At 37.5% G+C, this 15,180-nt stretch overlaps 1 protein-coding gene across 1 annotated transcript in view; it reads right to left on the bottom strand.

Moving 5' to 3' along the window:
• The window catches only part of ASCC3 (activating signal cointegrator 1 complex subunit 3), a 332,257-nt gene that overhangs the window by 23,519 nt on the left and 293,558 nt on the right, over nt 1–15,180 (bottom strand). The window contains exon 37 of the mRNA XM_055136146.1: nt 14,083–14,307. Coding sequence (XP_054992121.1) covers nt 14,083–14,307 — 225 coding nt within the window. The remainder of the gene's footprint in view (nt 1–14,082; nt 14,308–15,180) is intronic.

Below are 15,180 nucleotides of genomic sequence, written 5' to 3' on the forward strand. Positions count from 1 at the left end.
AACCATCACCAAATTGTCTTGCAAAAGCTTACAGGGTCCAAATTATATTAGTCCTTGAAGGGAGATTGCCTTTAAATCCACAAAAGTAAGTAAAGGTGTTTAACACTTCAAAATCTACACATTTGTATTAGTTTTGGAAATGCTAAATGAATGACACTTTGTAGTAGGTGATGTTTTGATGATTCTGTGGTGGGATTCAAATGCAACTAAGGAAAAGACCATAACTTTGCTACATGATAAAATAATTATCAACAAGATGGTTCTATCTCAAAATTTTTGGATACCTCAAAATTTTTTTATTTGACAGAGCACTCACTCAGGAATAAGTCTTACAACAAATTTAAATTATCTCCTAAAAGTATCTATGAGGGAAAATAAAATATTTAGTCCATTCACCTATGATATACTGACATCTATTATGTGCCAAGAGGCATAATGAAGTCACCTTAACAATCACCGGCATTATAGTTGGTCTTGGATGATACAAAGCCTTCAAATACATATTGAGAGTATCAAGATTTCTAAAAACACACCCATAAAATATGTATATTTAAAATTAATACTTGATAATAGGATTTTCATTTTGGAATTGTTTAAAGACTTGAGTTGCAATAGTTAAAGTTTTAAGCTGTACATTGCTAATTATGTACTATTCAATTTGGAAGCTTAAAATTATTCATTTATAATATATCCTCTTTCTCTTAAAATTATTTAAAAAACTTTGACATCTATTGCACTATGCTGTTCAAATGTTACCTTTTCATTTGGTCTTTGAGCATTTAAAAATGTGTAGAGATTCTACTATGAAAATACAGGTTTTAGCTACCATTTGAAATACAAAAATATTTCTTAAAAGAATTAGATTCATAATTTGACAAAATGCTTCAGCAATACCTGAAGTGTATCTCACTGTTGATGTATTGAACTTTGCGATTCTAAAACTCATTCATTCAAAACACAGACATTCCTTAATATACGGACAATCCAGTGAGCCTGTGCTTAGTACATCCATAGGTAAATATTCCTCCAAGGTTTCATTAGCCTTGCTACATGGCAGGTCTATCTCTTGCAGTCATCAAGTACTTCAAAGTCCTTTAATCTACTACAAATGGGAAGAGACCATTTGTTAATAAAATTACCTCCATGGCAATAGTCATGGAATCTGCTAGTTGAAAGAATGATGTTAATGAAATGGTTCACATTGTATCTTTTGTTTTCCTTAACAGATTGCTTCCTATTCTGACTCAAATATGTAAAAATGCCCACATGTATTTTAAGTTTATCAATTAAAATACTTCAAAAATAGAAGACTGTAATTTCAGAATAATTCAGTTATAGAAAAAAAAGTATAGTACTGATCACCTGAAATGTAACATTCTTTAAGTTTATCAGAAGTTATTACTGGGGTGAAGAGTTAAAATTATTGTTTTAAAAGTCTGGACAAACAACAGTTCTATCAATAAATTTTGTGGTGGTTATATTTATCAAAATTAAGGAGGCTCTTTGAATGTAGGAAAGCATAGCAATCCCATTCACAAATTTCCCCCATTCTCTCAAAAAGGACTTGTTAAAACTATCTCTTGGGGGCTGGAGAGACAGTGCAGGGGGCAGGGTGTTTGCCTTGCATGCGGCCGACCTGGGTTTGATACCCAGCATCCCATACAATCTCCCAAGCATGGTCAGGAGTAATTACTGAGTGCAGAACCAGGAGTAACCCCTAAGCATCGCAGGGCGTGACAAAAACAAAACAAAACAAAATACAAAACAGAAGAAACAAACAAAAACTCCCTATCTTTTGACTGGCACTTTTTATACCTGATATAGCCTGATTGAACATTTTAGCATTAATTTGAGTGGTAAATGAGCTATTTTACCTGTGAAAAGAAATAGGTTGGAAACTAATGCAGTTTAAAAAGACTTGAGAATTAAGGTAAGCGACTTCAATATCAAAGTTAGAGTTTACAAAACAATGGATATTTGCCCACTACAACACAACTCCTTAAAAGTTTCCCCCTAGACTGTATTCAGGGGGTGCCAATGGAAGAAGAAATCAGTCTAATTACCTATGCCTAAATATACAGAATGCAGAAATTTAAAGAGGAGTTATTTGCTATGCTTTTGAGGAGTTGGCAGTTCTGTATCTTGGGAAAAGAAACATTCGGATCACCTATTGCTGCTAGAAACTTGACGTTTATCAAAAAGAACCCGGGGAAAAAGACACAAAGGCTGTTCCTAGAGAGCCCCGTTACGATGGTGATGATCAGCCAGTGAAAGAACAAAGAACTTAACCTATGCAGAGAAGAAACCCCTTCAAGAGAGAAAGGGACATAAAATATGTGTTTGTGTTTTCGTAGTGACCCTCTGTACAGTTCTGTGTACATATACATTTAGCATAAGGTTACTTTGTAAATAAGGTGGCATTTCTCCTTTTTCAATGACTGTATCAACAATATGATCTTTTATTTCCCCTGATATTTCTCAGTATTACCATTTTAGGTAGAGTTTAGCAAAATAAATGGCTAATTTACTGGCTCTTTAGCATACTACAAAATTCTTGAGAAAGCTCATAGCAGTTGACAAAAAAGGGGGGGGGGCAAACAGCCTATCATTTGGACACTGCACACTGATATAAGTATACAGTTAGAGCTTCCTTTCTGCTGGAACCACCAGCTTCCAGTAAGTTGCCAAAATGACCAACACAAAGGCAGAGGATGGGCACCCAGTTTAAGTTCTCTAGACCTTTCAGAAAACATGGGCTTGTTCCTTTGGCCACACACATGTAGATCTATAAGAAAGGTGGTGTTGGAGACATAAAAGGAATGAGCACTGTTCAAAAAGGAATGTCCCAGAGATGTTACCCAGCATGCTACCGGCACTGTCATAAACAGACAAGTCAAGGGCAAGATTCTTGCCAAGAGAATGAATGTTCAAATTGAACACTCTCAGAGTTGAGACAGCTTCCTGAAATGGGTGAAGAAAAAAGGATCAAAAAGAAGGACGCCTAAGAGAAAGGGACTTGGGGTCAAATGAAGCGTGAGTCTGCTCCACCCAGAAGCTTACTTTGGGAGAAGCAATGGAAAGAAGCCTGAGCTGCTGGAACACATTCGCTCCCTGTGAATTCATGGCACGAGAAGTGTGTGTGTTTTTTTTTTAATTAAAAGGCCTCTGCACTATAAGAAAGGTTCTTTTCAGAACAAATGTCATGACCTTTCCTCCCAAAATTGTTTAAAGCAAAGAAAAAAATTGTAGTTACAAATATAGTATTTATACAAGTATCATCTACAAGTATCATAGTTACAAATATCAAGTCCTTCATTAATTATAGGAAGACTATTAAAAGGAAATGATGGTAATTAAAGGAAGGTGATTTGACTATACATTAAGAAAGGGTTTAATTAAAGAAATAAGACTATTGGGAATTATTGGCTAATAAAATAAGAATTCTTTCGAACCTCTCACATTTTAAGACAAATTTAGATTAGACTCTAAGTCTGGCTTTAAGTCTATCCTTAGAGATGAAGTGAGACACTTCCACTATATAAGTAACCTCTTCTTCGAGTTGCTTTTGCTTTCTGGTGGCCAAAAGTATGTTTACAAAAAGTACATGTCTACAAAATGAGGAAAATAACAACATCATTGAACTATTTTAACATATGAGTGAATACAATGCAGAGTAAGTAGAAAAAAAAAACCTTGATAAATTTCCACCATCATCATTGCTAATAATAAAATTCTAGGATCTGGAGAGATAATAATAGCAGGTGGGGCCCTTGCCTTGCATGTGGCACCCAAATGGTCCCCCGAACATTGGCAGAATTTCTGAGTGCAGAGCCTGGAGTAAGCCCTGAGCATCACCTGGGTTATGTTTTGTGGCATCCAAACCAAACCAAACAAAAAAGTCTGCCTTGTGAGCTGTGAGTAAATAGTGATTTCTAAGTGTGAGTTTAGTGTACACTTCTTCAAATATTCTGGAAGAATCTAGTACATAGCACACCTTAATTTCAGTTTAAACTTGGAAGCATATGACTCCAGCAATCTTTTAAATCAATCCATACTGTCATCTTTGCGCGCGCGCGTGTGTTTGTGTGTGTGTGTGTGTGTGTGTGTGTGTGTGTGCAATCATTCCATGAGATAATAGCACTATCTTGGGATCTTTCAGTATTGTCGTTAAGGTTCTTGTTTTGGGGGAGAGGGGATTCACACCCAGTAGCGTTTACTTACTCTTTGCTCAGAGATCACTCCTGGCAATGTTCAGGAGACCTTATGAGGTGCCAAGAGTTGAACAGAGGTTGAATGCATGCAAGGCTTACCTCCTGGACTATTTCAAGGACCAATTGCTAAGGTTCTTAAATTAAATTCTGAGGGCTGGAGAGACAATTCAAAGGATTGAGTGTGTGTTTTGCATATGGAAGGCCTATGTCTGGTTCCCAGCACCACAAGGTGTCTTGAGCACTGACAGAGGTGATACCTCCCTGTTGAATATGGTCCCCAAGCCAAAATAAATAAATAAATAAATAAATAAATAAATAAATAAATAAAATAAATCTTGAAATGCACACAAGTGTTTTGATTTAGTAAACTTAGGCTACAGGCTTGATAGCATTAGCTGAAAGGTAAATCTGGCCTCTATTACATCTGAAACATTTCTAAATTTAACCAGCAAACTGACAGCACAATTACACATTGACTCTTACAGTCCTGTTTCATAGCTCACTGAGTCAGTTCCTGAAACCAAAGGTAAATTTTTTTCATTAAACATCAGAAGGCATCCAATTACTGGGAACATTTTCTCTAACTACCATGCAGGAGGCAGTAAGAGTGCCTAAGACATAAACCTATAGCCCTTCTGCTCTTTGGCTTACAACTGAATTTCTATATTTTTCATTTAAATGATGATGCTTTTAATGTAAAGGCTTATGGCACTTCTCAAAAAAGATCAAAGATTAGAGTGGCATCTAAAGTTCTGGTATCTCCATTTGCTTTCAGCATGAACTGCCTTAACAAATCAACTCTAACTAAGTTATTTAACTCCTCTGAACTTCTATTTCTTTGTCTCATAAAAAAACAGCAGAGAGCTGATCAGAATACAGACACTTATCAACCAGGTCTGGCTTTGTCATCAAAGTTGGAAATGTAAATGAGTCACCTTTATTTTTGATACTTCTTAATTAGTAGAAAATGCTTTGCCATTTTCTCATGGAAGCTGATACCAAGTTTTCCTTTAATGTATCCAACACAGAAGATATGCTCCATAATATGCTACATTTTACAATTGTATCTTTCAGTAACATAAGAGGTTTCAAAGGTGAATGGCAATAACAATTCTCTAATTCCTTAATTTGCTAATGACAACTTTACATAGATTAAAAATTGAGACATGTATGAATATCTATGATATATATTTTTACATATATATCTTTTTTTTGGGTTGGGGATATGAATGAAAGTGTTAGTAACAGCAAGATACTAAAGAACACCAAGAGAAAACATCTCAAACAAACAAAAATAGACGCAAAATGTCAGACAACTTCAAATGAACATACGAGGCAGGCTGTCTTGACTGTGATTTCAAGCCAGGAAAATACCACTACAATGAATATGTTTTTCTTTTGTGAAAGATTCCTCAGCATACAGGTAGTCTAAACTATAGACTGCAGATAATATAAATGAAGGTGCAAAAAAAAAGATACATTTCTTAATATATGAGAAAAGTCCTACATTTTAATTTATTTTTTTTTGAGTTTTGGGTGCATATCTGGCCATGCTCAGGAATCACTCCTGGCAGTGCTTGGGGGATCGTGTGGGGTTCTGGGGATAGAACTCAGGCTGGGTGCATTCAAGGCAAGCACCCACATACTATCTCTCTGGCCAACTTTAAGTTTTAATTTGGTTTAAAGAAATCAGAGAGAGAGAGAGAGAGAGAGAGAGAGAGAGAGAGAGAGAGAGAGAGAGAGAGAGAGAGAGTACAGTAGGCAAGTGCTTGTCATGCACACAGCTGGCCTATGTTCAATCCCAGGCCCCATATATGGTCCCCTGAGCACCACCAGGTGTGATCCCTGAGCACAGAGCCAGGAGTAAGTCCTCAGCACAGTTGAGTGTGGGAACCAACCCTCCCCAGATTCCTCCCCTGCGCCAACCCAGAGAGTAAAGTAGAAAGAAAAGCAGAGAAAAAAGATGATAGTTAATCAGTGTCACTGTATCACTGTCATCCTATTGCTCATCGATTTGTTCGAGCGGGCACCAGTAACGTCTCCATTGTGAGACTTGTTACTGTTTTTGACATATCGAATATGCCAAGGGTAGCTCGCCAGGCTCTGCCATGTGGGCGAGATACTCTCAGTAGCTTGCCGGGTTCTCCGAGAGGGGCGGAGGAATCGAACCCAGATCGCCTGCATGCAAGGCAAATGCTCTATTAATGTGCTATCGCTCCAGCCTGATAGTTGATAAAGCATGGAAATTAAAAAAAAATACTAAGAATGGGAATACCAAGAGAGGCTTATTTCCCTGAGCCCTCAACTAAATGTTTACTTTATAAACAGCTAAATTAATGCTTTATTCTTCTAAGGTGTTTTCTTTTACTTAGACACTAGGGGTTATGTAACTTGCCTAAGATCTTACACTAAAACAGGAGCACAGGGGATTGAAGTGATAGCACAGCGGGCAGGGTGTTTGCCTTGCATGTGGCCGACCCACTTGATTCCCAGCATCACATATGGTCCCCTGAGTACCGCCAGGAATAATTCCTGAGTGCAGAGCCAGGAGTAACCCCTGTGCATCACCAGATGTGACCCAAAAAGCAAAAAAAAAAAACAAAACAAAACAAAAAACCAGGAGCACAGATGAGTTTATTTTATTAAGCCTATTTACAGACCATAATGTCTTGGTGATGTCCTGTGAGGACAGTAGTATAACTTTCAATCAGCTATGAGGAGAGTGATTTGGAGAACTGTAACACTTGCTAAGGCCAAGGTCATTCATGAGAACAATAGGTGCAATGAGAAAGATAGGGTGAAAGGATTAAAACTGAACACTGAGTACAGACATTTTATCGGCTCTTGACTTCCACTAGTCAATATAATGTAATTTCTTCTTCATGTCTTGTTCATTTTTTTGTCACACTCTTACAAAGAATGGCAAGAATGAAAGGATTTAGGATACAAATCTGGTTTTCATCCCTGCAACTAAGAAAGTTTCTCTCTGGGAGGTCTGCAGAAAAGGCAAGTTAACATTATTAATCCCAGCTAATGTTTATAATTCATAATAGAGGAAAACTATGTTGATAATATTTGACAGCAAGGGAATCATTACATAAATTATGACATTCATAAGAAGAAATAGAAACTGCAGCCATCAGCTGTTAAGCTTAAGAAAATTTAATATTTTTAATTAAGTTAAAAAGTTTACAAAATCATATGATAAAAACTACAAAGAGTGAGAAGGTAAGTATTTCTGTATGCAAATTTAAAAAGATTCTATGAGCCTTTAAAAGAGAACAAAAAAATATATGTTAACTTCTGTACTCTAGTTAGTATTTTGTTTTTTTGCACAAGTAAAAGTTAGAGATTCTAAAACTAAATAAGAATGTATACTGATTAATGAGTGTCAGTTTTCTCAAATGGAGAAAGGAGTTATAAACAAAAAAGAGGGAAGGCTAATGTGAACTCTTTATTAACTCTTGGATTTGGAGCTTTTAGAGTGGAATTAGGAACTTTTTGAATATTAATGTTTTCACACACCCAAACACCTAAACCATATATGTAAATCACAGGTATTATGCAAAATACAGATGTGTGTATGCAAAAAATTTCTACCTTTTTTCACTGAGAAGGTCCAGACATAAAGATTCTCAAGTAGTAATGGGAATTAACTAGTGTCTAGATTTGTCCAGAATGGTCTTAAAAACTGTTCAATAAAAAGAACCAGGGGTCTTTAAAAAATAGCTGATACTAAGGCAGGGGCAGGGACAAATACTAGATGCTATGGGGTCAAAAGCTGATGGTGGCATGTCAAAGGGACACAGGAGTCGGGGTGAGCATTCCAGTGGTTGACTCTGAGACAATTTGAGCAGAATAAAAAATGATAGCAATGACTTTACCCAATAAAACAGACATGTGCCTACAGTTATATATAAATGAAGAAAATAAATAAGTGGAGAAAGAAATGTTCCTTCTTTTTTTTTTGTTTTTGCTTTTTGGGTCACACTCAGCGATGCATAGGTGTTAGTCCTGGCTCTGCACTCAGGAATTACTCCTGGCGGTGCTCAGGGAACCATATGGGATACTGGGATTCGAACCCGGGTTGGCCGAGTGCAAGGCAAATGCCCTACCAGCTGTGCTATCGCTCTAGCCCAGAAATGTTCCTTCTTAAAAGTAGAACTTTAGGGATGATGAAAACTGAAAATCAGAAGAGAATGTCTCAGGCAAAGTCACTCATAGGTGCTGAAAATAAGGTCTGATGTGAAATAGCGTATTTATATTAATCTGAAGGTCTTGTGCATCAAGTTACTTACTAATCAATTAAAGGAGAAAAAACTAACTTCAAAGGCAAAAATGTCTGTAGATCCATGTTAAGTGTAAAAGTTTACATCAATAGTAATGAGATACACAATAAAGGGAGAGGGAATATATTCCTTCTTTGGTAATTTTGATAAAATCATGTTATTTCAATGTAATTAGGAGAAATCATCAAGCAAACCCGAACTGAGGTAAACCTCTCTTCAATAACTGGCCCATGTTTTCCCAAAGCACCAAGGTCATGTAAGACATGAAGACTAACCAACTAAAAGCACAGTGGGATCCTGGACAGGATTCTAGTCTAGAGACAGGGTATTAATAGGTGAAAAATTCAAATTAATAAACCATGAATAAGGTTTTTTAGAGTAACTGATAGGATAGGATCAGCTCTAAGGCAAGATATTAGGGTAAATAGGGTACATGCTGTAAAATTTTATTGTGCTGTTTTACAAATTATATCTTCAATTTAAATAAAAAAATTAAGTAAAAATAGTATTTTTTAAAATGAAAAGCTCAGGGCTATACTGATAGTACAGTGATAGTACAGCAAAAGGGCATTTGCCTTGCATGCGGCTGACCTGGGTTCAATCGCTGGCATCCCAAGTGGTCCCCCAGCACCACCAAGAGTAATTCCTGAGCACAGAGCAGGGAATATTTCTTTTTTTTAAATTTTTTTAAACTTTATTGAATCACCATGAGATAATTACAAGCTTTCATGTTTGGGTTACAATCTCACAATGATCAAACACCCACCCCTCCACCAGTGCACATTCCCCCCCACCAATATCCCGGGTATACCCCTGCTTTCCCACCCTCCCCCTGCCTCTATGGCAGATAATATTCCCCATACTCTCTCTATACTTTTGGGTAGTATGGTTTGCAACACAGATAACTGAGAGGTCATCATGTTTGGTCCATTATCTACTTTCGGCGTGCATTTCCCAAGAGCAGGGAATATTTCTAAGCATCACCAAGCGTGATAGAAAAAGCAGAAATAAAATAAAATAAAATAAAATAAAAAGCTCATATTTGTGGCCATTGACAATCATTTTACATTTTATTTTTCTATTATGAAAAATATTTTTTGTTTTGTGCTCATGGGTCTCACTTGGCAGTCCACAGGCTTACTCCTGGCCCTGGGTGCTCAAGGATCACTCCTTGTAGTGCTCAGAGGGAGTGCCAGGGATGGACTCTGGGCCTGTCTCATGCAAAGCAAACGCCCTACTTGCTGTACTATAGCTCCAACCCCATTTTTTAAAAAAGTGTATTGCTTTTTTTAATTAAAGGAAAAATGGTAGAGGGCCATGGGCACTTTGGTGGTGTAGTAATTTGGTTTACCAATACTATAAATTTTAACTACTGTAATTTCCTAAACTATAATAAATTGTAAAAGTCTAATAAAGTCTTATAAAAGCACCTGAGTCCCTTTCCCAAAATTTAAAAACAGACTTCGTCAGAAATTGGCTTTTATTATTACACAGCCTTTCTATTATTTCTGAGTGGTAAGAAAAGAAAATTTCAGTGAGCTGACTATACATTAAAATTTTTAGGTATGACATTTATACGCACACATATAAATATATTTGTAAGTATAAAAGTCTCATTTCTCCTCCAACTTTTCTCCAACACGTACTGACTCTTGGGTTCACTAACAGGTCAGCATTTGTAGGCGGAAAAGTTATAGAAAGCATAAATGAACATCCAGGGCAACAGCTCAAACCTTAGGAACTTTAACCTTTGTTTACAAAGTGTGACTAACGAAGAGTGGCAAATCATCCTCCCAGAGGGGTAAACCATGTGTTAGTTACAAGACAGTGTCAAAAAAATTTATTTGCTTATTATAGCCTTACTTCCTTTCTAATTTCTGATAGTTTGTACTTAGCCACTCTGAAAACATCCCTCTTTGAGATAGGAATTGTTTACAAAAAAAAAAAAATTTATTTGCTTATTATAGCCTTACTTCCTTTCTAATTTCTGATAGTTTGTACTTAGCCACTCTGAAAACATCCCTCTTTGAGATAGGAATTGTTTACAAAATTCAACGTGTTTTACTTTTTAATAATAAAAATGGTTAGCACCTCATTTGAAAACATTCGAACCATTTAAGAAGGCAATGCTTAGCATTGCTTGGTCCACCGAGCATGGTTTGGACTGAACCCCTAGCATAGTGCTGGGTGGAACCTCCAAAGCAAAGCAAACCCAAACCAAAAAACCAAAAAAACATTCAAACATTCTAGAAAGGCATAAGGAAATTTAAAAATGACTTAAAATTCTGCTGTGCAGAGATAGCTATTCTTTTAATCTTTTGTTGAATACTTTTGAGTCTTCTGTTACAGGTGTATTTTCTTTTTTTTTTTTCTTTTTTTTTTTTTTTGCTTTTTGGGTCACACCTGGCGATGCACAGGGGTTACTCCTGGCTCTGCACTCAGGAATTACCCCTGGCCGTGCTCAGGGGACCATATGGGATGCTGGGATTCGAACCCGGGTTGGCCGCGTGCAAGGCAAACGCCCTACCCGCTGTGCTATCACTCCAGCCCCTACAGGTGTATTTTCAAATACAGATGTAGACAGAATAAACAGATACAGAATTCATAAATGGAATTATAATATTTTAGAGTGCTCTACAACCTTAAAGATACTAAGGTCACTTTCATTTTGCAAAAGATACCATAATTTACAGCTTTATAGCTATATCATCCTCATAGACTCATTTGATCAACCTTTAGAAAGCCCATGTTGAAGTTTTTGGTTTGTTTTGGGGCCGTACAAGTCCATGCTCAGGGATAACTTCTGGCTCTTATGCTCAGGAATTACTCCTGAAGGGGTTCAGCAGACCAAAGGTGGTGCCAAAAATTGAACCCAGATCAGCTGTGTGTAAGGCAAGCACCTTACTAACGGTATTATCTCTGGTGTATACCTTTTCTTTCGATACTAAAAGAAGTCATTAGAAAAAAAGGATATAAAACAGAAAGTCACAATCCCTCAAAATTTCTAACTTTTATTTGTGCTTCTCTCATTCCTCTTACACAATAATTTCTTGGTCATCATTTCCTACCTCAATCCTTCTGGTTGCTTTGGAGAACAGCCTGGGGATCATCTTTATTTCCTCACTTTCCTTAAATACCCTTACATAATCCATTAGCAGATTCTGCTAATTTTCTTCAAAAAAAAAAATCCAGATCATGCTGGAATGATGTGTACATGAAAAGTAAAATGAACAGTATTATAAATTCAAACTGGAGCGATAGCACAGCAAGTAGGGCATTTGCCTTGCTTGCGGCCGACCCAGGTTTGATTCCTCCATCCCTCTTGAGAGTCCGGCAAGCTACCAAGAATATCCCGCCTGTATGGCAGAGCCTGGCATGCTACCCGTGGGGTATTTGATATGCCAAAAACAGTAACAACAAGTCTCACAATGGAGACATTACTTGTGCCCGTTTGAACAAATCAATGAACAACGGGACGACAGTGCTACAGTGCTGATCATTGTAAATTCAGGTATCTCAATAAAAACTGTTAAAAAAAATAGAGAGAAAAAGAACACAGATCCAAATATTTCTCAGGAAACTAGTTCTGCTTTTAGCCCTAGAGCCTTAAAGGTATGAAAAGTTCATTAAAAGGGCTCAGATTGCTTATGGCAACGAACTTTTAAGAAACAATACATGCTTCGGGGCCGGAGCGATAGCACAGCGGGTAGGGCGTTTGTCTTGCACGAGGCCGACCCGAGTTCGATCCCCGGCATCCCATATGGTCCCCCAAGCACTGCCAGGAGTAATTCCTGAGTGAAAAACCAGGAGTAACCCCTGAGCATCGCTGGGTGTGACCCAAAAAGCAAAAATAAATAAATAAATAAAAAATATCCACACTGAATTTAAAAAAAAAAAAAAAAAAAAGAAACAATACATGCTTCTATAAGCTTTCAAGTACTAAAAAAAATTATTCAGAATTACCAGAGAAGTTTCTGAAAATACTCTTGCCTTTTAAACTACATGTGTCTATGAGGCTGGATTTTCTTTATCTAATTCAACTAAAGTATCATGTTGTAATAGATTGATTGCAAAATAAGACATGAGTTCAGATGACTTTTATTAAACTGGAAATTTAAAATACTTGCAAAACATCACTATTGTGAAAACAATGCCAGATTGCCCACTAATTTGCTTTTTTGGAAAATAGCTATTTTTTTCACCAAAAATCATGTTATTTATATTAACATAAAATGGATTTATTATTATTTTAATTTTAGTTGGCCTTTCAAGCCAGCAGTGCTCAAGAGACCTGGGCGTCCTTGAAATCCAGAAATTGTCAGCCAACTGAGCCTGTGGTTCAATGCATCAGTGCTGCTATGCTGCTACTCGGACACTGCAGGGTGCTGAGAATTACCTGGGCCCCCTGGCAGTGGTGGAGGTGGGGCTCCAGGGTTGCACTTGACAATGTTCAGGGTAGCATGTAGTACCATGGACTGAACTAGGGTTGGATACATGCAAGGCATGTGCTTTAATCCCCATACTATCATTATGGCCCTTATTATTATTACTTTTATGTATTTATTATCATTATTATTTGGTTTTGGGGCCACACCCAACAGTGCTCAGGCCTAACTCCTGGCTCTGTGCGCAGTGGTCACTGCTGGAGGGAGTCAGCGGACCATGTGGGGATGCCAGGGATTGAACCTTGGTCAGTCGTGTGCAAGGCAAATAGCCTACATGCCATCTCTCAGGCCCTGATTACTATCATTTTTAAATGAGGAAAGGCATATTTGGGAACTTCTCATTTTTAAAATTACAAGAACACTCATAGATGCTACCAATGTAACCATTTCTGCAGAACTGCTCTAGTGATTTCACTCTGATTCAGAGTAAAATCCAAAAGCCTCATCCATTTGGGTTTACAAAGTTCTGACATGGTGTGGGTCTATTTCCTCTAAAATGTTTACTCAACCTCCTCTCTCACCCACTCCGACTTTCCTTGTTTCTCACTTACTCTTTTCATCCTTCTTTTCTGTGTCGACCTCCTTAATTTTCCTAGAATATACCCACTCAGTTCCTATGAAGGTCTGGCACAGTCCTTTTCCAGTGCTGGGAATATGTTCCCAGAAACTCAATGGCTTGCTCCCTTTCTTCACTCTTAAGTATTATTTTTTAAGTAAGAGAGTCCCTGAACATCACACTGGAAAATAGCAGCTTTCATCTTTTTTTCCCCACTTCCTTTATATTTAATTTTATTAAAATTAACAGTTATCACCACTTGATTAATAAACTGTCTTCTCCATTCTAAGAGAAAGTCTCTCTGAGCAGGCAGTCTTCAGTTCTATTCACTGATACATGCTTAGTACCAAAGAATGCCTGAACTTAGTGCATATTCAGTATATTCTGACTGAACGGATAACCAAAACCGCCACCTTATTGCATTAAAATGTCCCTTAGGAAATTCTTGACTTACCAAGTTTTTTTTTTTTTTTTCCAACAACACCATCAAAAAGTTGTTAATATAAGTACATTTTAGTGTAAAATACGGGAAAGAGGATGATGAAGAAAAAAATGCAGATCGTAAGAAATTACCACCATACCTGACACACTCTGAGAGCTTGGTCCAAAACTGTCTTGGTGTCGGTGTCGTAATCTGGGCAGGGCAGCATGGTGCGGCTGAGGTGGGCCTGCAGGAGCAGGTACGCTTTGGTGTGAGGACTGTCAAATGAGTGAGGATTGGTTTCTAAGGGAAGGCATTTTGCCAGTTCACTATTCATATGATCTTCATTGTGTCTCACTGGCAAATCTGTGTATTCTTCTGCGTCCTGAAACAAAAAACCCAAACAATCAAAGATGTGCATATTAATGTGCTAGACCAAACATATCATAATTAGCACACCTCTTAGCCTTTACTGACATGACTTCTCGTCTTTTCCTTTTTGTTTTTCTTTTTTTGCTTTTTGGGTCACATCTGGCGATACACAGGGGTTACTCCTGGCTCATGCACTCAGGAATTACTGCTGGTGGTGCTTGGGGAACCATATGGGATGCTGGGAATCGAAGCCGGGTCGGCTGTGTGCAAGGCAAATACTGTACCCGCTTGTGCTATTGCTCCAGCCCCCTGCTCTTCTTACTTACATATCTAAAAACAATAATAGCATTACTCTATGCTTGACATTGGGTCACTGAACAAGTAACTGAGAACTCATCAGAGAAGATAGATAAGCAAGTTCAAGCAAGAGTAATGAATATTATGATATATATTATATGTACAGAGCACAGAAGGACATTCCATTTGGGGACCTACTTGTTTTCACACATCAGGAAAAACTTTTTGAAAAATGAAAATCGAAAGTATGCTCTATAAGATGAGTGAGAGAATTAGTTTGGGGAAAAAAGAGATGCGAAGAATGAGGTAAAAAGGATGAAGAGCAGCATCATTAACTTAAAGCTTATTGTCATAGATCACATAAATGTTCCTGAAAGTCAAAGACTTTTGTTTACACATGTAAGGATACTGAAAGGAGACACGCCACAGTCAAAATAAGAGAATAATTTAAAAATAGAGCAAACTTGCAAAATCAACGACTCCTCGAATATTTACGAGACAGGGGAGGGAACCTTGCAAGAACGGCCCATAAGACTGGAGCTGTAGGCAGGCTCAGGGCAATGTATGAGAAACTGATGAAACTGAGTCA

The sequence above is a fragment of the Sorex araneus genome, chromosome 4, assembly GCF_027595985.1.
Source record: "Sorex araneus isolate mSorAra2 chromosome 4, mSorAra2.pri, whole genome shotgun sequence".
NCBI classification, from domain to species: Eukaryota; Metazoa; Chordata; class Mammalia; order Eulipotyphla; family Soricidae; genus Sorex; species Sorex araneus.